Here is a 25,183-nt window from a genome sequence, read left to right as displayed (position 1 = left end):
ATGCTTAGTTCTCATAAGTGGCAAAGAGGAGCACATTTAAACATGCATATAGGGTGAAAACTGAATGAGCTGTGCTAGATGGAGCCGCAACTCATGAGCTGCTACATGGCACCTGGTCATATCATCAACAAGCACACTGAGCGAGCTTCCCAGATGACTCACGGATAGTGAGATATAATGCCCTGTGACCCCAGTGCCACAACTTCAGTAATTAAAGGCACAAGGAATGCAAGCCACCATATTTTTTATGAATATCACATTTCAATCACATTGTTGCTGGGAATCTGAACCCGAACGACTGTGGACTGAAGGCAGTAATGCCATGCTGGCCAACAAAACCCCCTGCAGCTTGAGCACACTGATGTGGCACCTCAGGTACACGAGTGACAAGAGATCCTGAATTTGCATGGAGCCTAGTTGTCTTCCTCCACCAATGGAGGAAACATCCATCACGACAGTGGCAACTGCTGGTGGAGGACAAAAGTGTTACCCACAGGTTAGACAGTCCTACACTAGCAACCACAATAGGTCATGAGATCCTTCTGGGGAATTTAGAATCTACTTGGAAAGAAGTCATCAACGGAGTAGTCGCATATGCCACTGTGTGTGTGGAATTAACACAATGCGGGGGCCAAGAGACCCAACCGCATCAAAACTTAAGAGAATCAGAAATATCATTGTCACATCCTGAAAGTGCTGAATGTTTTGTGCAAAGTGTAATGCCCCCGGAGGGATCATGTCCAAAATCTCCTACTAATTGTGCTCTTGGGGTGATCCAAAACTAGCACAGGCAAGCCAACCTTCAACACACAGTCATCAAGTTAAGGGAAAGTGGGTATTCCAAACTGTGGAGAATGGAAATGAGCCGCAACCACATACAAGACATTTGTTCAGACTCAACAGGTATGTAAGGCCTGACAGAAAATGCAGTGGTACACATCTAGGCATGCTGATGAATGATAACAGAAGTACTCTATAATCTGGCCACAGAGTTGGCCGATTCCAGCCCAACATCCAAAGTTCCTTGTCTTAAGCCTGGCACCCTTTCAACACGTTCACAAATAGGCCCACACATTAATGGAAGGGTATTCACCACCTGAGCATCTTTGTCTCAGTTACCTTGTATTCCTGCGACATCTTTATCAAACTAGGCAATAAATATGCTGTGCACATCAGAAGTGTGCAAAGATTGAACATGTCATTGAGTGTGAAGTTGTTAGCATAATTGTCAAACACTTTAGTAAGGAATCTGTTCAATTTAAAGCAGTGTGGAAACCAAATGATAGATGGTGTTCTGAAAAGATAGATGCCCAAAGGACAAATTGATGAGGTTGCACTGGAAAAGGTGAGGCACAAAGCCACAAATGCTATAGTAGTAGTACAATACTACCAGCAGAATAAGCATGAACAGTGATTTATCGAATTCCATGAGCAGAGGAAGTGGCACCACATACCACTTGAAACATTACAAGTTTGAACCCAGATCCCTTCCTTAACCTCAAAACATTTCCCTATTTACTGCTGACTGGTTAAGGAAAAGCAAACGGAGAAGAAAGAAAACATGGCGCTTTAAACCTTGTTTAGACTCTATTCCCGCCTCCTGCCAAGGCCTTTTTGAGCACTGAGACAAATTAAATCAAAGCATCACCAGGGTTACATAAAGGCCAGCCAGGAGTATCAGCTGACTAACCAGCTGATACTCCTGGCTGCGAGATGTTAGACCTTAATGTCAGACACAGCTTCCTTATTCCAATACTACCCACAAATATTCAGTTATCTGTGTGTGGTTTCACTTTAAGGGCATCATTGCGATGCCAGTAGGACTCTAATGACCGACAAAGTAGCAGAAGATGGACCGCCCGACAAGGAGTCAGCGGTCCGCTTGCCCTTATTACAATGTAACCGCCTTCATGGCGTTCGAAAAGTGTATATTTTATTTTGTGACTTGTGCTGTGGGCTGCAGCACAAGCAGCAATAGAAAATATAGACTTTAAAAATATCCCTGCACTGTGTGGCAGGCACCATGCGGCCCAATAGCGGAGGGGCAGGGGTGAAGGGGGACCCACTAGAGCCCCCAAAGTTACTTTCTGGCCGCCTTTTCATGGTGGGTGAACTGCCATGAAAGGGCTGATGGAAAGGGACATTGTAATCCCTGCGGCAGTGTTTGAGAAGGAACTGCCTCTATTGTAGAGATTACCGACCCTCAAGCTTCGGACTCTCCCTCTTCCTGCTGCTTCTGCCCGCACGCAAAGTAATGCGTTGGTCGGACCGCAGCAGCAGATGGCGGTCGGACCAGTTCTGATGAGCCATTGGATGTAGTCCCACCGCCATCAGAATGATGACCCCCTAGGCCTGTACACAACTATGTGAAGAACTTGTTTACAGGCACTAAGAAGCAAGTATGTATCTAATATTATTAATACCAATATTAATAATAATAATATTATTATTTACCTTGACAAGACGATCACTACCACAGGTCACCATAATCCCTCTTGTTGTATCCATGTTCATGTGGGAGATGTTGTGCTTTCCTTCATGGAAAGTGGCCAAAGCAGTCCGGCTGTTGGGAAAACGAGTGAAAGACAAAAACTCTAATAAAATTATTTTTTTCCAATAATTAATTCTACAACACATTTGCAGCTCTAACGCACATTTTAACAGCCCACTCAGTGCAATGGAAGAAATCCATAGCCCCTTTTTCTTAATTGATGTTGTGTTTGCATTACAGCTAAACTTCAGGTCCTGGTGACTATCTGCAGACTGATTTCAAAGCAGCATTTGGGATTAATGCAGTAATAAAACTTGTGAAAACACCTCTTTAGAGCTATAAGTTGTCTACAAGTGTTGCTGTGTCCTTAACAATCTTTTATTTGCTCAACTTTCATTGTAATGCAGTGACACTCCAGAGCTGAAGCAGTGGACTAATAGCCTTTTGTGAACATTGGGCACAGGAATTATTATGGTTTTAAAGGGGAAGACAATACTGGAATACAGAACTATGTTACCCCTTAAGTTTTGACTTATATCTTATAAAAAAAACTTTTTGATTTTATAAATGTCCACACACTACACTCAAGTCCAGAGGATAATAAAAAGTTGGTTAAATTGGTAATGGAAATTGCACAGTTCTTATTTTATGCTGGTGGCTGGCTGCCCACTGATTTCTTGGGGGCGGAACATATTTTTAATTTTTGCATTATGACCCAGAGCTAGATCAAGAAATGCAGCAAAGGAAGAAAGAAAACGATAAGAAAAGGGAGAAAGTAGGCATTTAAAAGAACTAGCAAAAATGAGATAAAGTGACAAGGAATGTCAGGTAGTGCACAAAAGGGGCAGGAGGTGGAATCAAAATTAGGCAGCCCTTGTGTTTGGGATTCCTGGCCCTCAGCAACACAGGTGGTGGGCTCTTAAGTAAAACATTTGGTCTCTGCATTTATTTTTTAAGTTTTAATTAAGCACTGAATGAACATGCAGTTGTGCAATACTATACATCAAGTAAATATTACCATTAGCACGAAATATAACTTTGTGTTGTCGAATTCAGTAGACCAGTCTAAGGCTTTCCATTCCACCCAGCTATTCAAGCCTTCCCTTGGTTTTGTCCCTAATGCCTGAAATTCTTTTTGCGGTCTGCAGTTCTTCGTTCATTTTTCAATCACTTAACTTGCTATCGTTTGCCGCAAATCTAGATTCTGCAAGGTGAGTCGTAATGCTAATCATTTGATTCTCTGGAAAAATACAGCAGTGGATAAATGCATCTGCTCCAGAAACATGTGTGTAACCTGTAGCTGGGGTGCGGAGTACCTTTTTTAGGTGATGTGCTTAGAGGTGTAAAACTAAAAATTCAACAAATAGATTGAGATCTATAGCAGATACAAAATGTTACCTCAAATATCTGAATAGGTTTTAATGAAATCTGGAAGGTTAGCTGTATTTGATGGGCTCTATGAAGAATAAAATGTCTAGAGCTGTTGTGGAAAATTGAGAAGGGATAGTTGAGACGGACCTTGGGAAATGTGGGCGAAGCGTCTGCCATCATTGCTGGATGTTACAGGATTATATCAAGTATCAAGATGGTTTCTACTTACATAGTTAAAGCTGTTGCACTGCCAAGAAGTCCAGACACATAATGTGCATGTTGGTCATGTGACCCAAGGATTACAAACGTTTGAGGTTGTGTAGGTAAGGTTGTTACCACACATTACAGGAGCAGAATGAGACTAGTTCTACATTGATTTTGCTTGGTGACCAACACAGTTTCCCAAACTCGTTATTTTACTTAATAGTAACAGTTAAAAGGAATAGGTTTACAAACTGGATCAAAAAATAAAAAACCCGTTTAGCAAAGCTGGCTGACATGAGATCCAAAAAGTTCATGACTATGGATACAATAAGGGGGACAAACATGTGATCCTATTAGTTGAATTCAGATTTTGAGGACTTCTGGTGACAGCAATTAAAGAAACAGAAGGATAAAGTTGACTATTTGGTTAGGTACATGAACTGTACATATGAACCAAAAAAACTAACAACAATTTCATACTAGTTAAGAATGAGCTGGGTAGTAACACAGAAGGGAAGTATGAGTTGTATTGGCCAGCTTTCTTGCTCACAAACTCCCAAGTAATATGACTGCACTAAGAATGGAGAAAAACTTATGCAAGGTGATATTAGCAAAGTGGGGAAAAGAATGTTACTATTAGAACATAAACAGTATTAAAAGCGAACTTATTTTAAAAGTGTATATACATGATTTACATAACTGAATCTCCTTGAAAAAATGCCATCTAGTAGCAAGGAACTATCATATGAGTGTTCAAATCCCTACATGCTATAGCTCAAAGGGAGACCAGACAAAAAATGTCAGAGAGATGTAAAGACCTCAGAATAGAGGGACCTTGGAGAGGAAAAAACTCGGTAGAAGAGCTAATATTTTCACATTTTCATCTTGAGAATAAAACACTTTTCAATTGAAACAGTTAGGTCGTGTTTGTAGAAGGATTGTGCAAGTATGATTCTTTCTGGTGCTTTGATTTGCCTGTAAGTAGTGGTGAAACTGTTATTATGGGATACTTATGTTATACTTCTTTTTTTATTGATGTTTTTCACAGTTTTATACAGAGCTCCCACAAGCAAAAGTATTAGGATAGTTTATGTTAGATAAAACATCTGCATATTTTGATTCATACATACAATTGGAGCAAAGCATACAATAAATTACCAATTACAGGTAGCTCAGATTTGAATGGTAAAATGATTAGGTTGGAAAATCAAAAGGCATTCTTATTTCAGATATAACTGAATAGATGGGGTTTTAAAAACCTCATGAAGGACATGAATTAATGTTTGGTACTTCAATCAAAAGGAAAAGAGTTCCAGGTAGTATTTGCGGTTTTTGAGAAAGACGGCATTGAACTTGGGCAGTTCTGAACCCCCACTTCTGAGCTTCCTCATTCCTCCAAGATGGTAAGAAGATGGGCACACATGGTTTTGGACACTAGACTGCTCAATCTAAATTTAACTTTTTCTTCAATGGACAGCCAACATATTCTCCGAATGAATGAAGTGATTTCAACTTTATAGTTAATGATAAGAGTCTGCCTGTTAAGTCTAACTGGGGCTTGAATGAGGTGAGCAAAGATTGGGGAGTTAAGCATGAAATTGCTAAAGTCCATAGTGTAGATCACGAATGGCCATATTACAAATGTTATCCCTTATGTATTTCCTTTATTATTACATGTTTATTTCATAGTAGTTAACTTTAAAAGGATGTTTTATTTAAACCAGAAAAGTATTATTTAGAACAGTAAGTGCAATACTGGGCTACACTGTTTGAATGCCTGTCAAAAAGGATACTAAAAATACTTAATTATACAGTCAAGAATGCACATATTTAGAAAGGAACACTCTTTGATTTGTTAACATCCCATTTCTGTCTGTAGGAGAAATTGCTTAAGCTGCTGTCTGCTTACTGCAGTTAATAATGGGCATGTTGTCTTTATTAAACAGTAAACAATAGTAGAACGATGCATTGTGGTTTGGGGCTGTCATTCTGTTATTAGGATGATGATGACACTTAATTCCCAGAGAACTACAAATTATTTTCCATATTTCACTGGGACCCATCTAATATTAATCATATTTCAATATCTATCTATTAATACATTTTACACTCTTGTGATAGCCACTTTTCAGTTATGTTTGAGACAGTGTTTCTATTGATTTTTTATTTTTTTTATTTGTCTATGCCTTTTGTTTTGAAAAGAGTGCTTATGTGTTGCATGAGTTGGAGCGGGCTTTCAAGTCTGAGAGCACCCATTTCAGGTTTTGGATTTGACTGCCATTTTGTGCTTTAAACATGAGGTTGCTTCGGAGTCATGAGTTTTAGACACTGTAAAAAAAGGGATAAAAACTATAAGCAAAGCCAAGGCCAGGCCCTGTGCCTAGCCCACTGGAAGTAGGGTGTCCTGCCTAGCCACAGGTCAGGCCCTAAGTCCAACTCCCTCTGTGCACAACCACAGCCCAGTCCGGTGCTCAACTCCTCTGTGTACAGCCACAGGCCATGCACGTAAGAAGGGTTGTGGGATTGTGGGCTACAGTGAGTTGCGTGAAGGAGCCTGCCATTAGCCAGGCACTGAGGCCAAAACCACAGCGCACAGCCAAAACGTATGGGCGTTGGGAGTTGTGTGGCGACTGGAGGTTGCGATCAGGGCCTGACTGCAAACTAACCCCGCTGTGCACGGCTGAGTCATTAGTTTAAAGCACTGAAAACAACAAAAATAATAAGCAATTCTTAACATTAAAATGAGTGTCTGGCTTTGATGGGAAGGGAGAAATTAAGGCGCTGGGGCAGGCAGCAGTCTAGGCAGCATGCCCAACCTACATTGAACATTGCCCATTGCAGGCTTGGAGCCTGAACATGGACTCAACCCCCTCTGATTGGTGATTACAAGGGATTGGGCATATTGGGCAGACATCAGTTTGGTGTAAATCCATTTAGTGGTTCAGGTTGTAGGAGTGACCAAATTTTCCTATGGGAGTTAACATGGAAAATCACTACACTAAAAACCTCTCCTCCTTTAACTTTTTTGCACTCCATGGATCTGCATGTAAAGTTGAATGTTGTGTCTTAGCTGATTGACCTGTTGATTTGCCAAGGTTTGCGCGAATTCGTCCAAAGGGTCAAAAGTGATGCCAAATCATAAAAAGACTCCATGGAAAGTGTGTCTGACTCATAAATAAACACTTGTGACAACATTGTGTTTTAGCTAAAGTTGAAGCCCCAGTTGAGTCATGATTCTCCTGCTCTTTAAAAAATTCATCAGCATAGAAATTTTGACTTACCCTGTAAGCATCTTTTCGTGGCATGTAGTGTGATAGATTCACATGCTCTACATACTCCTGCCATCCAGCGCTGGGCTCAGATGTGTACAACTTGTTTTTCTGTGAAGAAGTCTTTCGAGTCACAGGGCATAGGACTCCTCCTATGGCTTGTAATGTGCATGGGCATTGGTTCCAATGTTAGATTATTTTCCCATGCGGTGGGTAAGGTAAGAGATAGAACACAGAAGTGAAAGAAGATGGTCATGCTAAGTAAATGTAGAAAGAAAAGTAAAGTATCTGCAACAACTGAAGGCTGCGGGGGAGGAAGGTAAGCGCATGTAGATATAAAGCACTACATGCCAGGGGGTGGAGCTTGCCGGAATCCTAGATGGCCGATTGATCCCGCTGCTCTGCCGCGCTGATTTTCTTATCCTACACTATCCTGCACCTGAGTGGGCTGTTTGCCTACTGCGCCCCTTCCCCGGAGCCCGCTTACCATCGGGGAGTCTGCGGTGGTGTTTCCGATCGCGGCGCGGACCTGGCGCCGGAGATCCGGGAGCTGGGAGGCGTGGCGAGGAGTGGGCCCTGTATCCCCGACCCGCAGTGGTCTTGCTCCCCGAGCGACGTAGTGCGACGTACGGCAGGTCTCACCAGGGTGACCCGGCCCCGGCGGAGGCTGACCACAGCGATTTTTCCTGCAGAGTTGCCGAGTCGGGGGCCGATGGAGGACGCGTGCGGGCACCGCATTGGAGACCGGAGGAGGTGAGCCCTGACCCAGTTGACTGGTTGTGGTGTCCCACGGCCCCTCTATACGAACTTGGTGGAGTCCTTCTGGAGGCGGCAGTCCTCACTCGGCACTTGTCTGGACGTCCCCTGCTATTGCTGCTGACCTAAATTCGGGACTTGTGGCTGGGGGACAACATCGGTGATCCCCTCGTGGGCTTGCTCCGCGGCGGAAGGGCACTCCTGGCATTACAGTGAGAGCAACTTTGAGAGGGGGCATAGGGTGAGGAGGTCTTTGCAGCGCACCGGGCCGCCATTTGGAGGGGGACTACCCGGCAACACTTGCTGCACGGAGGCTCGGGTATAGGGCAGCCCCTGCCTGGCTGTGGTCCGGGGGTGATCAGACCTGATGAGTGTGCCTTTTACTGCCCTCCCGACGTGGCGATACATATGAGCACCTTGCGCCGGGCTGTGTCTCGTGGGTGGTGCCCCTCCCCCCTCACACTACAAGGACTGAGCGGAGACGGTGTTGGGGAGGATATAACGGAGCACGAGCTGGCCTGCCCTGAGCTGGGAGCCTTAAGCCGACGCTGTGGAGGTCCACCCTGGCACGGTGAGGGTGCCATACCGCGATAGGCTGGGATTCAGTGCTGGGGCCGCTCTCTTTGCTGGGCGGCGTGTGGCCTGGGCTAATTTGAGCCCCCTGCAGCATACTACTAGTCGGCTGGCGAACGCGATTAATCGCCCCTACACGTGCCCAACTGCTGATGAGCTCTGATACAATGGTCAAAGGGGACAGAACCCAGAGCAAGCTCCCGTTCTCGCAGCGGCGGTCGCAGCACCAGGGAGCCGCGGTAGCGGACCAAGTGTCTGCCCCACCGGAGGAGGAGTCTCCGGCTGGTTCGGACATAAAATCTCTCTTGCTGTCCATGGAGAAGGGATTACAGATCGACGCCCTGACGTATAGGATGGATCGTATGGCGGAACGCCTTGATAAGCATGCGGAACGAATGGACATGTCGGAGAGCAGGATCACAGAAGTTGAGGAGGCCCAAATGGAACTGGATACGGGTCACAAAAAACTTGATAAGCTCATGCAAATTCTTCAGGATAAGGTTGAGGATTTGGAGGCCCGCTCCCGGCGCTGTAACCTCAGGATCACGGGCCTTCCGGAGTCCACTTCCACGGGTCCCATGGAGGCGTTTGTGGAGAAGTTCCTGGTGACACTTCTGGGTGAGGGCACTTTCTCTGCGATGTTTGTGGTGGAAAGGGCGCACCGCTCTTTGGGACCAAAACCGCGACCGGGGGCTCCCCCCGACCTATCATAGCGAAGCTGCTTAATTACCGCGACAGAGACACTGCTCTACGGCTGGCCAGATCCAAACCCTCGCTCCAGTATGAGGGGTCGTCCATCTCCCTATACCCGGACTTTACAGCCAGGGTGCAGGAGGCATGCAAGCCCTTTATCCCATACAAGAAACAGCTGAAAGACCTGGGTTTGGACTACGCGATGCTGTACCCGGCGAAACTCAGGGTTAATCGCCAAGGCCATTCACACATATTCACGGACACAGCTGCGCTTCAACGAGCAATGAAGAGTTGGGCCAAGGAAAGGCCTAACAACGTAGACCGCTCGACCGAGGAGGGAGAAGCCAGCAGTCAGCTGGATGAGCAGGAGTAGCTGGCCTTCAGTGTTGGTGGTAGGACATGTTTGCGAAGCACTGCATTGCACGATGGTGTTGAATTTGATGTCTGATTTTGCGCTGGGGGGGGGGGGCGGGGGGGGGGTGGACCTCGAGGTGTTCTGTGAGACATTTGAGGACTCCCGAACTTCGTTACTATGCTGTGAACGCTGTTGCACTGCATTATGGGCGCTGGGTTGGGGGGGGATTGGCACACAGGGTATAGTTAATTGTGTTACTTTTACGCTCACTTGGTGCTGATCTACACGGCGCGGCGGTAGCTGGGACGTGGGCCTAGAAATGGACAGTGCACGGATATCAGACTGAGGCTGTTTGGCGACCTTGGCCACAGCGCCCAACGCACCACAGTGTTGTTCAATTCACGATTGAGACTGGGGGAAGAGGGGGTGGGGGGCGGGATGGGGGTCGGCCAGGCCAGGTTGGGGGTGGTCTGTAGTGGGAGGGGGGAAGGATTTTGTCCAGAAGTGTTGTTGAGTTTGGGCCGGGGGGGGGGGGAGGGTATCTAGAAGTCGACTAAGCATACTGCCATTGCCTGAAGTACGCCTTGACTTGCCTCGAACACGCTGTTCCCACTATTGGGATGTTCGCTGATGCCATATCGGGCAGCCATGACTCGGCAGCCCTGATACGAGTCCTCACGTGGAACATTAGAGGCCTCAACGACCATCGTAAACTTAGGAGAGTATTGAGTTACCTGCAGCGACACAGAATAGATCTGGCTCTCCTACAGGAGACGCACTTGCCGACGGATAGCAGAATGTTCCTCTCGAGGGGCTTAGCTGGTAATTATACCGCGGCTGGATTTACTATGCACTCTAGAGGGGTTTTGACATGGGTTAACCCGAGAGCCAGGCTGACTCAGACCCTCTTAATGGCCGAATCGCAGGGGAGATATGTCATCTCTAGGTGTAGCGCAGGAGGGAGCGATTTTGTGGTGGTCAATGTGTATGGTCCTAACTTTGACTCCCCGGATTTCTATAGAACCTTGGCATCTGCTGCTCGCTCTCATGCTTCTTCGGGCATGCTCTGGGGGGGGGGGGGGGGGGGGGACTTCAACTTAGTACTTGACCCCGCGCTGGATAGATCTGCAGGCCCCCGCGTAGGCCATCTGCAGCGGCACAGGCGCTGAGTAGGGAGCTCATTATACTGGATCTTGAGGATGCATGGCGCTACAGACACACTGAGAAGGGAGGGTACACACACTACTCTGCATTTCATAATATACACACTAGAATTGATTACTTTATGGCGACTCCGGTACTAATAAGGAGAGTCAAGTCTTGCATAGTGCTGCCGCGCACCCTCTCGGACCACTCACCAGTACTCATGGAGCTGCACTCGCCCACCCGAAATATACTGCCGTTCACGCGGCGTTTCCCACCTAGACACTACTAGACGACAGGTTCAGAGGGGAACTTGCGGATGACATAGACGTCTTTTTTTACACCAACGCGGGCTCGGTGGATAGCTACCAAACACTACGGGAGACGTTTAAAGTATATATTAGGGGCATGGCTATGTCCAAACATTCCAGTGTCCTCAAATCCATCAGAGGTCGACTGACGCTTCTGGAGAGGCATCTGTCCGCCCTCGAGCGAAGGCAGCGAGTCTGCCCAACCACTGTGGTCCTAGAGGAAATTAAGAGTTTGCTTACCGAATATCATGAGGAGGCGGACAGGGATGTGCAGCTCATGGGGAAATACGTTACGGCCAGGACATATGGAGAGGGGGAGAGACCTAGTTCCCTGCTAGCCAGACTTCTAAAAGGCACTAAAGAGAGGACACAGATTACTGAATTGAGGACAGCTGAGGGTGAATTGGTCACCGGGGCCGCTGAGATAGCTGACCGGTTTAGAGACTTTTACTCGGACCTTTATTCGGCAAAAGGTGGGCACGTGGATGATGACATCGCGGACTACTTGGACTACATTGCATTGCCTATGCTCTCAAATGAGCAGCTGGAATTTCTCATGCTGCCCATTGGCAAGGATGAGATAGTGGAGGCCTTGGCAAGCATGCGCTCGGGTAGCGCTCCGGGCTCGGACGGACTCACAGTGTGCTTTTATAAAGCGTTCCAAGACAAACTGATCCCGCACCTTTCGGCTCTGTTCGACGATATCTGCATGGAGGGTAGTATGCCACCATCGATGAGGGAGGCCCTGCTGGTCACTATACTTAAGCCTAATAAGCCCCACGACGAATGCGGCTCGTATAGACCGCTTTTGCCCATGAACGTAGATGTCAAATTATATGCCAAGGTGTTAGCTACGCGTCTCACACTCCTAGCGCCCGAGCTAGTTGCCCCCGAGCAGGCGGGATTCATCCCCAGTAGGAACCTCACGTATAATGTTAGGACGGTTCTTGGAGTGATCCAACATGTGAAACAGGATGCGAAAGCCATAGCTGTATTCCTAGACATGGAGAAGGCTTTCGATTCGGTTGAGTTGCCCTTCATGACTAGAGTCCTGTGGCGCATGGGGTTGGGCGAGCCCTTTCTCCAAATGATCGGCGCCTTGTACCAATAACCGCCGGCGAGACTGCGAGTAGGAGACCTGGTGACGGACCCTTTTCCCATTGGCAGAGGGACAAGACAGGGCTGCCCTCTATCGCCGCTGCTCTATGCGCTGGTGGCGGAGCCATTGGCCTGTGCACTACACGAATACCATTGGCACGAGGGTGTGAGTTTTCCGGCCCATAAGATAATAGTTTCTACATATGCGGATGATACCCTGCTCTATGTCCGAGACCTGGAGAATAACTTTCGGGAGGTGGTGTGGTTCGGCGACCTCGCGGGCCTAAAGATCAACTGGTCGAAATCGGTGGCTTTTCCCTTAACCCCAGCTACCAGACGCTTTGAGGCGGAATATCTACTGCAGTGGTCACAGGACTCTGTCTGCTATTTGGGGGTCCAGCTGCACACGGACCCGGAGATCCTCATCCGTGAAAACTACGGTGTGGCTTACGATAGGCTGGAGGATGATGTGGCAAGGTGGTGTGAACTACCGCTCTCCCTCATGGGCCGCATCGCCATAATGAAAATGGTGGTACTGCCGAGGTTTTTATTTCTCTTCAGCGCCCTCCCGGTGGTCCTATCCAGACATTTCTTTAAGGCACTCACGCAGCTCATGGTCAAACTGGCGTGGGGGGTAAGCAGCCACGAGTGAAATGGAGTACTTTGACGCTCCCATACGAGATGGGCGGATTGAATGCGCCGGACCTGGAGTTATACTACAAGGTGGCACAAGCCTCGCACCTCCACACTTGGATACACGGTGAGGCCTCTATCCCACATGTCCGGCTGGAACGACTGTTCGCAGATCCCCTCCCTCTCCCAGCCACAGTATGCCTTCCGGTCGATCGCAGGACGGGTGTCCTAGACTCCATAGCTGCCACGAACCATGCATGGCACTCCCTAACTTGAGCCCAGAACTGTGTAATTCTTTATTCTCCGGATATGCTGCCGGAGTGGGGGCTATGGCTCCCTCCATTACAGGACAAAGGAGTGACAAGGGCACTGCGCTCGCTGGGCGTAGCTAAGTTAGGCGACCTGTTCCAGGAGGGCCGGGCGAAGACATGGGAGCAGATATCTGCAGGTAAAGACGCTGCCTCCTTGCTGACGCGTTTCAACTTCCACAGAGTGCGGGGATCCCTGCTGGGTCTCCTGGGCCCTGACCTTGAGGAACCGCCGGAAGTTCCGGAGCTTACACATACTATAAAGGTCGCGGAGCCCCGGAAACTGATTACTATACTGTACAGAAAGGCAATTATGTATAGGTAACAGGACTTAATGAAAGCCAGGATTGAGTGGCAGCGTGACCTTCAAAGTCCCATGTGGCGGTATTGCTGTGGAAACACTAAAAAGATCTCGCTGAACGGAAGACACAGGCTTATCCATTTTAAGTTTCTGCAGAGAGTATATTACACCCCGGAACGGCTGCACAGGTATGGCCTAAGACAGACTGCGGAGTGCGAAAGGTGCCATGCTCTGGTTGCGGATTTTCTGCATCTGGCGTGGCTGTGCCCGGCTATTCAGAAATATTGGGGCGATATATTTAAGGAGATGAGTGAAATTCTGGAGCGGGAAATTACCCCGGACCCTGCGCTGGCCCTACTGGGGTACTCAAAGCCACTACCGGTGGCACTGCGGAGACTGGCAGACATGGGTATGTTGATGGCCAGACGAGTGGTAGCGACCAGCTGGAAGAGAGGGCCCCCTCCGTCCGCTAAGAGATGGGCACATGATATGATTTATTGCTGTACACAAACGGAACACTATAGCGAGTTACTTCCTCCTACTTCTCACCCAGAGAACTTCTGGGGGCTATATAAAACGCACAGGAACACAATGAGTGCAGCGGGAGAGCGGGGAGAGGCGGGTGATGACACACTGGCAGCTTCCGGGCTTGCATCAAGACAGGGTGTAGGCTAGGCACATCTCCAGGAACTGAGACTGCAGCTGAGGCTCCTGGTGCGGGCAGGTTGCTCTCTGTTTCTCCCCTTTTTTTGAGGATGCGCTAGGAGACTGTGGGCACGCATGGGCGGACCAGATGTGTGATTGTAGAGGCGGAGACGGCGAGGGCAGGTGAAGACTACATGACTTACAGGATTGGTCAGGATAGGTATGGCGGGGTGGGGGATGGGAGGGGTGGGGGGTAGTTCCTTGTTTGCGTAATTTTTGTGAATTGAGGTTTACTTTTTATTCTAGAACACTGCTCATCGTGATTATTGCTTATGTCAACGACGGGGTGGGACTCCGGGAGAGAGGGATCTCTTCTTTATATTAGTTGGAACTGTTGCCAGCTGACCAGAGCTGTTGAGACTCGGTTCATATGTGAAAGCTACAACGCCACCGGACCCCCGGGTTGTCGGTTATTTGGCTGTGTTTTATTTGCTTGTCATCTAATGTTTTGCCCCGACTACGGACGCGGCCGGCCTCCGGGTTGTAGGCCTGAAGCTGTGTTACACTAATTTTGCGACAATAAAGTTTGTTGAAAAATAAAAAATAAAAATAAATAAATAAATAAAGCACTACATGCCACAAACAGATGCTTACAGGGTAAGTAACATTTTCTGTTTGTGGCATGTGGAGCTGTAGATACATATGCTCTGTATAGACTGTAAAGGAGTTCTCCCCTATGCAGTGGTTAGCTAGAGGATGTTGCAAACAACTGAAAAAATTCACCTATTACAACCTGGCCAACTCAAGCTTGTTGGTGTGCTCGCACATCCACACAGTTGTGTTTGATGAACTTGTGTGGGGGGGGGGGGCAGGTAGCTGCCTTAAATATATCATCTATTGGGATAATACCTAAAAAGGCCGGGGAGACTGCCTTCTTGTGAGTAGAACGCAGCCTTGGTGTAACATGGAGATGTCTTTTGGTCTTGGCACAGCTGGTTTGAATGCACGTGGGTAACCACCAAATAGTTGTTGCACCTTACAAGATTATTTTGTCCTGTCGATATAGTACAAGAGGCCCTTTTAACTTCTAGTATATGAAGGGCTCCCTCAGCTACTGAGTTTGGGTGGGGGCCAAACACTGGGAGCTTTATTGTCTCATTGGCTGAGGATTAGTGTGAGGGATGCTTATGGTTACCTTTGAACTACATAATAAAATAATAGAAGAAGTGGAAATCCCTGACCAGTTCATCCATAATGCGTTGCCCATGGACTGCGGGTGTTAAAATCTGGAGGCGAAGCTTGGGCAATTGGCGTTTTTGCGAACAGATCTACATAAGTAAACCCCCAATGCTGGAAGTATGGGTGTAGGACTTGTGGGTGGAGTTCCCAGTTGTGAAATTGTTACTGTATCCTGCTGAGCAGATCTGCAGTTTTATGGTCCACTCTGAGAAGGTGTTTTGCCAACAGATGTACTCTGTGGTGAACTCTGCGTTAACATAGAGAGTTGGGAAAAGTGCTTGCCTCCTTGTTTTCGTAGGTAGTACATGGCAGTCATGTTGTCTGTTCTGACCAGGACTACCTTGTGATGCACCTGGCAGAAGAAAGCCTTGAGAGCTAAGTGTACAGCTAATAACTCTAGGTATTTGATGAGGAAGCCCTGTCGAAGGGGTATCCACATGCCCTGACCAGTCCTATCCTGCAGATGCGCTCCCCAGTCTGTGAGGGAGGTGTCTGTGGGAATGGTCACTTGGGGAATTGGATCTAGAAAGGGCCTGCCCTTCAACAGCTTGTTGCTGTTGCACCACTGCAAAGATTGGTACTAGCCTGTATCAATACTTGACCTTCCCCAGAGGCCCTCCGCTTGTGACCATTGTGCCTCAAGGCACGCATATGTAAGTAAGCGCGGAAAACTATGGCAGTGAAGAAAGCCATCATGCCGAGAAGGTGCATCATTGTTCTGACCACTTGGCGGTGATTTGGGTGAAAAAGAGGCAGCAGACTCTAGAAGGTTTGAATCCGGCCAACACTGGGATAAGCTTTCCCAGTGACTGAATAGAGAGCAGACCCTTGGAAGAGCAGTATCTGCAGAGGATAGTGGTGGTACTTGACCACATTAATAGTGAAATCTAGAAAGTGTAAAAGATCCAAGGTGATTTGGGTGTGGGCCAAGCACTGCTGCCTGCTTGCACTCTGTATAGGCCAGTCATCAAGGTACAGGAAGACGCGGACGCTGCTCCTTCAGAGATGACTGGCTACCACTGCAAGGCATTTTGCAAAGAATCTAGGTGAGGTACTTACCCTGAAGGGTAGAACTTTGTACTGGAAGTGGCATCCACTTACCACAAACCTAAGGTATCAACGGTGAGCAGGGTGGATTGGAATGTGAAAATAGGTGTTTGAGGGTAGTCATGAAGTTGCCTTGCTATAGTAGGGAATTACATCCTGGAGCATCACCATGTGGAAGTGCTCCGACGGGCTTTACATGTTGAGGGGCCTGAGGTCGAGGATGTGCCTGAGGGACCCATCTTACTTGGGAATAAAAAAGCTGTGGAGGATCCTCAGCTAAGGTAGAGGAATGTTGCCTCACTGCTCTTTGAGTAGTGTAAAAAATAAAAATATAATAAGATGTTATCATTTTATTTTTCCTTGCAGGACTCAGAGTCAGGTCACGTTGGGGCGGGGCTGAGCTTGCCAGAGTGAGGAGTGGTTTGCACTCCCTACATGCGTATGACTGTTTGGCCAGCCCTCTTGGACTGGCCAAACAGTCATGTGCCCGTAGCATGTTCTCCACCTGGCTGTGTTGCAGAGCCCAGCGGAGAACATGCTCAGGCTCCCAGGCACTGCCTGAGCAGCCAACAGGCTGCTCACAGCAATCATGACGCTGCTCATACAGGTGTTGCGTGGTCCGAGGGGAAGGGAGAGAGAGCCACTGTTTGGCAGGAGCAGCTCCTTTGCTGCACCACCACTGCCATTGCCTTTAGAGTTATTCCTCTATAGGTACCTCTGGAGTAACCTTGGGAGGCTTAATGATGTTGGTGCTGACTCTAACAGGAGGCAGAACCCTCTGGCCTGGGGCTATGCCGCTACCACGATACTGGGTCCTGCGAGAGGACCGATTAAGTAATGGAATGAGAGCCCCCATTGTCATATCTTTCTTGATTTTCTTTAGCACCTGATCAACCTATGCTTCAAATCAGAGTTCCCCATCAAAGGGCAGGTTGATCAGATGCTGCTAAACTTCTGGCTTAAAGCCAGAGACAAGGAGTCAGGCATGACGGCGAATAAGGATTTTGGAGTTGATAACTCTGGCGGTGGTGTCAGCTGTGTCCAGAGCACATATGATGGTAATATTAGAGATAGTTTGGCCTTCTGCGACTGTGCTCGCTGTCTATACTGACCCCGAAGATGTTGGATCAGTTCCACATTTCATCCCACAGAGTCCTATCATATCTAACGCGTAAGCCGACAGAGTTGGTGATGCGCCAGTGGGTGGCAGATTGAGTGACCACCCTTTTACATGCCACATCGATTTTTATAGCTTTCATTATCTGGAGCAGTGCATCTCCAGTACCTTGGGTATTAGCTCACTTATGTGTAATATGCACAACCAACAAGTCTTGTGGGGTGGAGCCCTTATGTAAGGTGGGTCTGAGTGGGAGGGCTTGAACTTTTTATCTACCCTTGGAGTAGCCACTCTGGCTTTCACAGAGTGCTTAAACGTGTCTTGAGCGCTATTAACATGGCCTTGAACATGGGGCGAGAACATGGGGAGATATTGAATGGAACGCTAGGTGTTAGAAAGAGTTTCAATAAGGAGTTCATCCTCATCCTCTGGGATTGTGTGGCGCTCTACCTTGTGAGTAACCTCATGGTAAGAGGTGGCAACATCCAGAGGGGATGATGCTGCTGGGTACAAATCTGAGTCATTGTCACCTGGTTGGGATGGTATAATTGTCCTAGGGATCGTTCTGGGGCTTAGGGTCATATGTAGTATCCTAAGGATCTACATTATGTAAAAGACTATCCTCCCCATAGGACGAATGTGAGGAACCCTCTGGCAAAGGTGGCGGAGGTGCCTATGTGGTGGTGGTGGTGGTGGTGGTGGAGGCTGAGAAAAAGATGATGGTGGAGGTGGTAGAGAGGGAGGATGAGGAGGCACAGAGTGCAGTAGATGACTAGTGCCCCCTATCTTGATGTTTTGGAGGAGGTGAGGGCCCCAGAGCTAGCTGGTCCTCAAAAGTAAGCTTGCATTTGTGAGGAAGAATCTCCTGCACCTTTGTTGGTGGCGTAGCAGAAATCCTAGCTTTTTGCAGGTGGATAAAGAGTCCTTTCTGCCAAGTGTCCAACTCTTCTTGGAGGAGCTGCAGAATAGGATGGTCATCTTCCTCAGAGTCTACTAAAAATGGAGCTGTCGATGGTCAGCTAGATACCGAAGTAGATTTCGGTTTCAAAGGACACGGAGTTGTTTTAGCTTCGAAAACCCCTTCTGTACCGGCGTTGAGGAAATATTTGGTGTCGAGGAAGGCTGGGTCTTGGGCAGCTGTTTCGGCGACGGGAGGGGAGTCAGGGAGGTTTCAAAGCCTTATGTCAGTGCTGGCCATAGCTGGGAGGCAGTGGTGGACAAGAAAGCTGCTGGCTGGGTTGTGGGCTCAAGGGCTGTCTATGGGGCATGGTGGATGCTAACAAGATTGTTCAACCATACTCATGGTCGATGTTTTCGGACTTTCTACTGGCTGAAGCTGCTGATCTTTGGTCTCAGAGCCAGAGGGTGATCTCAGCTCCGTGCTGAAGGATTGAGGCTGGTCAGCGGAAGGGTCGGCCCCTGCTTCTCCTTCCACGTCCTCGCTGAAGATGTCTGGGGTGTCTTCATCATTGATGCTGTGCTATGGTACATCCAGCAAGTCAACGAGTGTGCCGGTACCTAAAGTATTTTTTGGACTGGATAGCAGAGCAAGCAAGGCAGGACGTCTCATCATGCTCTGGCAACAAGCAGAGTTTGCAGACCTGGACATTATCTGTCTGCAGGTACTTCGAGTGATACTGTGGACAGTACTCTAAGGGAGTCCTTTCCATCACGGTCTGCGCATTCTCGAGGACAAAGACTGATGAGAAAGTCCGGAGAGGGGTGAGGCTCTGAACGAGGCATCAGCAAGCTCCTGAATGCAGAACCAACAGAACCACGATGGAGGCGAACCAATTGGTAAAAAAGAATGTTCGTCTTTAGTCAACGGAAGTGAAAGAACCGAAAGGCCTCGAAAAAGAACACCACGCGGCATCGATTTGGAGCTTTAGCGATGCATGTCCACACCTGACGGCAGAAGAAAACAATGTAACAATGGAGCAGATGCCCATGCACACTACCAATCAGAGGAGGAGTCACTATACATTGTGACTCGAAAAACTTCTTTGAAGAAAAAAAAGCGCCACCAGTCCAAGGTCAACACTAGATGGCAGGAGTATGCAGAGCATGTGTATCTCCAGCTACACATGCCACAAACATATGGTTTATGTCATGATACTATTTTCAAAAACGATTTAACCAAAACCCGATGCAAGTGATTCAATATGTGCAGTATGATAAAATCACACTGTAGAGACCTTGTGATTGCTTAGAGAAATCTTGCTTTATTAAGTAACTGTTACAAGCAATCTGTGAGGAAGTAAACAGTATTTTTCTCATGCCATTTTTGTTTTACTGTGGTAACAAACCTGACCTTTTCACTGTGGTAATAAACATGTAAGTGTGCATTTATTAGTGCAGTAGCACTAAATAATATTATTGGGCCATGTTTATTTATGCCATGGCAGTGAAAATAAATGTGACCGAATAACAACTGCTGTTTGTTACTACTGTAGGGGATGGCCAGAGAGAAGGGAACATTGTAGACACTGAAAAGCAGTGGGTGTTTTAGGATAAGCAGAGTGGTGGAAACTTCACTCTATTTAGAAAGTCCCACTGTACCTATCACAGTTTACCCGAGTTAGTCATCCCCATGGGCAGCAACCTGCATTTCACATGGGAAAACTGCAACTTCTGTCTGATGGTTTACACTTAGAATCAAGGCAGGAGGGTTTGTAAGGCTGGGGGGTCCTGCTGATGGCACTGCTGGTGAAAGAACTCCCAAGGCAGAATACAAGAGGCCACGGAAGCAACATTAACATTTTAATAAAATATATAACCTTGGTTATATTTTCCCTAACACATTATAAACTTGATCTCATAGTAGGCATAGACTAAAAAGGATACTTAGGGCCCCTTTAAAAGCCATCATTCCCCAATCTTTAAGAGCTGTGAAGCCATAGGCACGGGGAATTGAGCAATTTGCCCAGAATCACAGGATGTTGACGCAGAGACTCAAACCTATTTCCCTAGTTCCAAAGCTGGCATCTTTGGCCATTACACTACATCTTCTAATTGGCAGTACTTAAATTTCATTTTATCTTTGGATATAGTGATACTTAAAATGTAATAACCCATATTCGCACTTGTGGATAGGCTCTTGTCAGCGTAGTTTAGCTGTTACTACCAGTATGGGAAAACAGAGGTTTAGCAATAGGGCAGAGGCTTTAAAGTAAGCAAGGAAATATCTCCCTACCGCTGGTTTGCAGACCTGCCTACTAAAGAAAAAGTCTTGGGGGGCGTGGTCAAGATGGCAGTGGAGTAAGACGTGTTCTCTGCTCCTCTGCTGCTCAGGCCAAACACGGACGTCGCTATAACGTTCCTGTGCAGATAGTGATCGGAAAGTCTGTCCTCTGAGACACGCAAACCATGTAGACCCTGCGAGAGTGCTGTTTGGGCCCACAGGACCTAATTTCCAGATACTGACTGCCGGGACAGCTGACCGACAGCCTCGCAAGATGGCAACACCGTGAGTCCTGGAGTGGCCGTCGGCGCTGCACGTCGGCTTTCCACCGCGCCGGCACCCGAGGATCATCCCCTACAGAGCAGCGCATTGGTGTACCCGCCCCCCACCCCTAGACCGGCGCGGTGAATCAACGCACTGCAGAGATGGTGAGCCCCAGCTGCTACCGCCTGTGAGCTGGGGGAGACCCCCTGGCCCTTGAGGAGCTGAGTGTGGGCTCAGGCATCCCTGCACATTCGCTGGCCATTTGACCGGTCGCGTTCACGGGGGACCAGGCCTGAAACTTGGAGACTGGCGAGCTGGAGGCACTCTGGAGTGTCTGGGAAGATTTGTGACCATATTCGAGGTGGCTCTCCCAACTCTGCCTACAGGGAATCCTCTCTGCAGCAGAGGTTGGCTGAACCCGCTTCTCCCCCAATGACTGGAAGTATCACACAACGCAGTGATCACAGTGGTAGGGGACCTGGGGAGAGGTCTTGAATCAGGGCCTCACAAAGGTCGGGAGGACAGCCTGGCTGAGTCCTCTTTGGCTTTGGGGCTCGGCTCCTTGACCCCACACTGGTGCCTCGCTTCCCCGAGGTCCCATCTGTCTGCTCTGGCCCCCTTCCTTTGGGATCCTAGAACTCACCAAGGTGCTAACGGAGTCCCTCTGAAAACTATCTCATTGGTCGCCATAACAAGTCTTTGAGGGCCCACTGACGGCCATCTGGCTCTCCAGGAAATGGCTGCCACTAAGAATAGACTTGATCAGTCTGTGCAGGATAGGCTGACCCGCTCTATATCAGTTGCCTCCAAAAATTCGACTCGACTCAGCAGCGACCACCACAACCGGACACAGAGGAGACTCCTGACTGTGACTAATCCCCGGTGTCTGGGCCCTTCCTAGACTCCCTATTTGACTCTCTTAAAGCCAACATAAAAGACCTCAAAAGATACCTTTCTCAAGAATTGTGGACGTGAGGCAGGACCTGTCTTCGATGGGTGATCGGGTCTCCTCCCGAAAGGACAGCGAACAAGCCAGAGGTGAAGAGGTAGAGATGCTCTGACAAGAGATCATTCACCTTCATGAACAACAAGACGAACTCCGGGCCCAAGTGGAAAACCTTGAGAACAGATCCCAACGTAATAATATCTGCTTCAGAGGAAAACCTGAGGGCTCTGAGGGCTCCAACACCTGAGGATACACACAGGCCCTGTTCTGCTCGATTCCAGTTTGGGAGGAAGACTCGGATGTATGAGTAGACGGAGAGCATCGGGTTAATCGCATAGGTGGTCCTCAAAGGAGACCTATGGACATCCTGGCTCGTGTCCATGGCTTTCAAATCAAAGAAGACATCCTGCAGAAAGCCAGAGTCCAGCAACCAGTCCACTTTCAAGGACACCACATCTGTCTCTTCCAAGATATCTCACTACTCACTCTCCAAAGAGGCAGAGAACTGAAGCCGATCACCGAGTTCCGTTGTTCTAAAGAGGTGTCCCATGGATGGGGGTACCCCTTTCAACTCTTCTTTCACCTCAACGCTACGAACCCAAGGCACTTAAGGAAGCCCGTCATATAATCAACTTCCTTGCTGAATCACCTCAGCTATAGTTGTCTGGCTCTCCCAGGGGCTCACTCAAGCGACCACTGCAATGGCACAAAAGTAGCAGGTGGAGGAAACGCTGAAGAGCTGGCCTTAAGGAATGTGCAGAAGAACGACAGGCAGTGCTGGGCAGCCTAGCCTCCAGTATTGACAAGCCCACTGTATGACTACGGACTGTCATGGCTTGCTGTGCCTACACCAACTGATTCATACCAGGGAAGGCTCTCATTGCTACAACCTGTGGCGGCAGAGTGCCCTTTGAATAACGTTCTCTATTGAAGAGCAGACTCGGCCTGTCCACCTGGCTCATACCCACCTCACGATTTACCATAATTAATGGACATGTTATTGTTACAGTTCGGATCACATTGTTGCTGGGGAACTGTTCTTATTTGTTCTTACTCCTTCACGTTATTCAACCTAATGGCACCTTTAAGCAGGCACAGGGAAAAGGCTGCCTACGTTCAGCCTTACTCTCCTCTTGAAGTTGGAGGGACATGGGGCAGATTCCAGACACTTACTTTTCCCCACATTTCTGAAAAATTAAAATACTGAGCTTCAATGTATGAGGTCTCAACAACCCGACAAAGCAAGCCACTACCTTGTCCCTCTTGGAGCGCTCTCGCATAGACATATGTCTCCTCCAGGAGACCCACCTCCTTTCTCAAAGATGAACACAGAATGAAATCCTGTTGGTTTTCCTGTCAATACTGGTCCTCAGGTTCAGCGAAGAAAGGGTGGGTGGTGATCTTGCTCTCCAGGAGTTTTAGGGGTGAGGTCCTGTCCAGAGTGGCAGAAATAAAGGGATGCCTTATTGCATACCAAGTCCAACTCGGTACTCTACACTTTACTCTTGCCTACATATATGCACCCAAAAAGCACCAAGAATTCTTTTTCATAGGAGCTCTATCATCAGTGCTACAATCCCCAGGCACGGCCATGCTGGTGGGAGGTGATCTGAATCTGGTTATAAACAATGGCCTGAACCGCTCCAGCCAACGCTATGGTAAATCTGGTGCCTTCTCAATGCAGATCCTTTGTTGGCTGGACGACTGTGGGTTCCAAGATGTCTGGCAACTTCTCCCTGCAATCACACAGGAATACACATACTACTCAGCAGCTCAAAAAACCTATGATCATATTGACCATTTCCTGGCATCCCCTGGGATGCAAGTCTTCGTACAAGAGGCCCACATTGACCCCATGTTCCTATCAGATCATGACCCCCTCTACTCAACACTGTGGGCTGACCAACACCAAAGCTGACCCTCCCGCTGAAGGCTCCGGGATATACTCCGGAAGTCTGCGGCCAAAGTCGATGCCCAGTGCAAACCAATTGATGACTTCCTCTGCAACAATGAAAATGGGGAGATGTCCCTGGCCTCGCTGTAGGAGACCTTAGAGCTTGTGTCAGAGGGGAAATAATAGCTATTGTGGCAGCAGACAAATTGCTGCCGGAAAGCAAAAAGAACAAGTTTGGAGCAGAAGGTGCTAGAATGGAGGCCATACATAAAGGTACTGGGGATCTGTGAATATGGAGGGAGTTAAGACAAGGCACGCCTTCTCCTCAAAGAATTGGACTTTGAACGGGCGGAATATGCAAATGCATGGCTAAAACATAAGGATTATGTTACTTACCCTGTAAGCATCTGTTCTTGTCATGTAGAGCTGTACATTCACATGCCTTTCATACTCCTGCCATCTATTGTGGGGTCCGGATTTTTGCAAGTTATTTTTCTTCGAAGAAGTTTTGTTCAGTCACAAAGGTGATTTCTCCTTTCTCTTACAGTGTGCATGGGCATCGACTCCATTGTTAGATTGTTTTCCCGCAAGAGGGTGAGAATGGAGTAAGTAAGTTTAGTACAGAGATGTCCCTGCATATGAAAAGTGAATATTAAGAACTGCAACAACCACAGTGTCCGGGGAGGAGGGAGGGTGCATGTGAATATACAGCTCTACATGCCAAGAACAGATGCTTACAGGGTAAGTAACATAATCGGTTCGAGGCATGTGTGCTGTAGATACACATGCTTTGCATGGATTGTATAGCAGTATTCTCCCAAAGCAGTGGCTAACCAGTGGGTGCTGCAGTCGTTTGAAAAAGTGTTTTTAGCACTGCTTGTCATACATTAGCTTTTGACGAGCTAATACATCCACACAATAATGTTTGGAAAATGTGAGTGGTGTAGACCATGTAGCTGCCTTACATATGTCAGCTATAGGAATGTAGCCTAAAAAGGCCATAGATGCTCCTATCTTGAGAGTGAAATGTGCTCTAGGAGGTATAAAGTTATTTTAGCTTTAACAGCAAGTTTGAAGACATTTAGCAATCCATCTAGAAATACTGGATTTAGAGATAGAATTTTCATTATGAGGTGGAGCAAATGCAACAAAAAGTTGCTTTGTTTTGCGAAAATCTTTCGTTCTAACAATATAGTATAATAATGCTCTTTTGACATCAACTGTGTGTAGGGCCCTTTCTGCTACTGAATCATGTTGAGGGAAGAACACAGGTAACTCAACTGATTGGTTAATATGAAAAGCATCAACTACTTTTGGAAGGAATTTTGGGCTCGTACGAAGAAC

General features: G+C 47.7%; 1 protein-coding gene across 1 annotated transcript in view; it reads right to left on the bottom strand.

Moving 5' to 3' along the window:
- WDFY1 (WD repeat and FYVE domain containing 1) overlaps positions 1-25,183 on the bottom strand; it is a 212,386-nt gene that overhangs the window by 16,438 nt on the left and 170,765 nt on the right. Inside the window, exon 11 of the mRNA XM_078665963.1 lies at positions 2,455-2,563. Coding sequence (XP_078522089.1) covers positions 2,455-2,563 — 109 coding nt within the window. The remainder of the gene's footprint in view (positions 1-2,454; positions 2,564-25,183) is intronic.

This window comes from Lissotriton helveticus, chromosome 11 (genome assembly GCF_964261635.1).
Source record: "Lissotriton helveticus chromosome 11, aLisHel1.1, whole genome shotgun sequence".
NCBI classification, from domain to species: Eukaryota; Metazoa; Chordata; class Amphibia; order Caudata; family Salamandridae; genus Lissotriton; species Lissotriton helveticus.
This window is presented reverse-complemented; position numbering and strand designations above follow the sequence as displayed.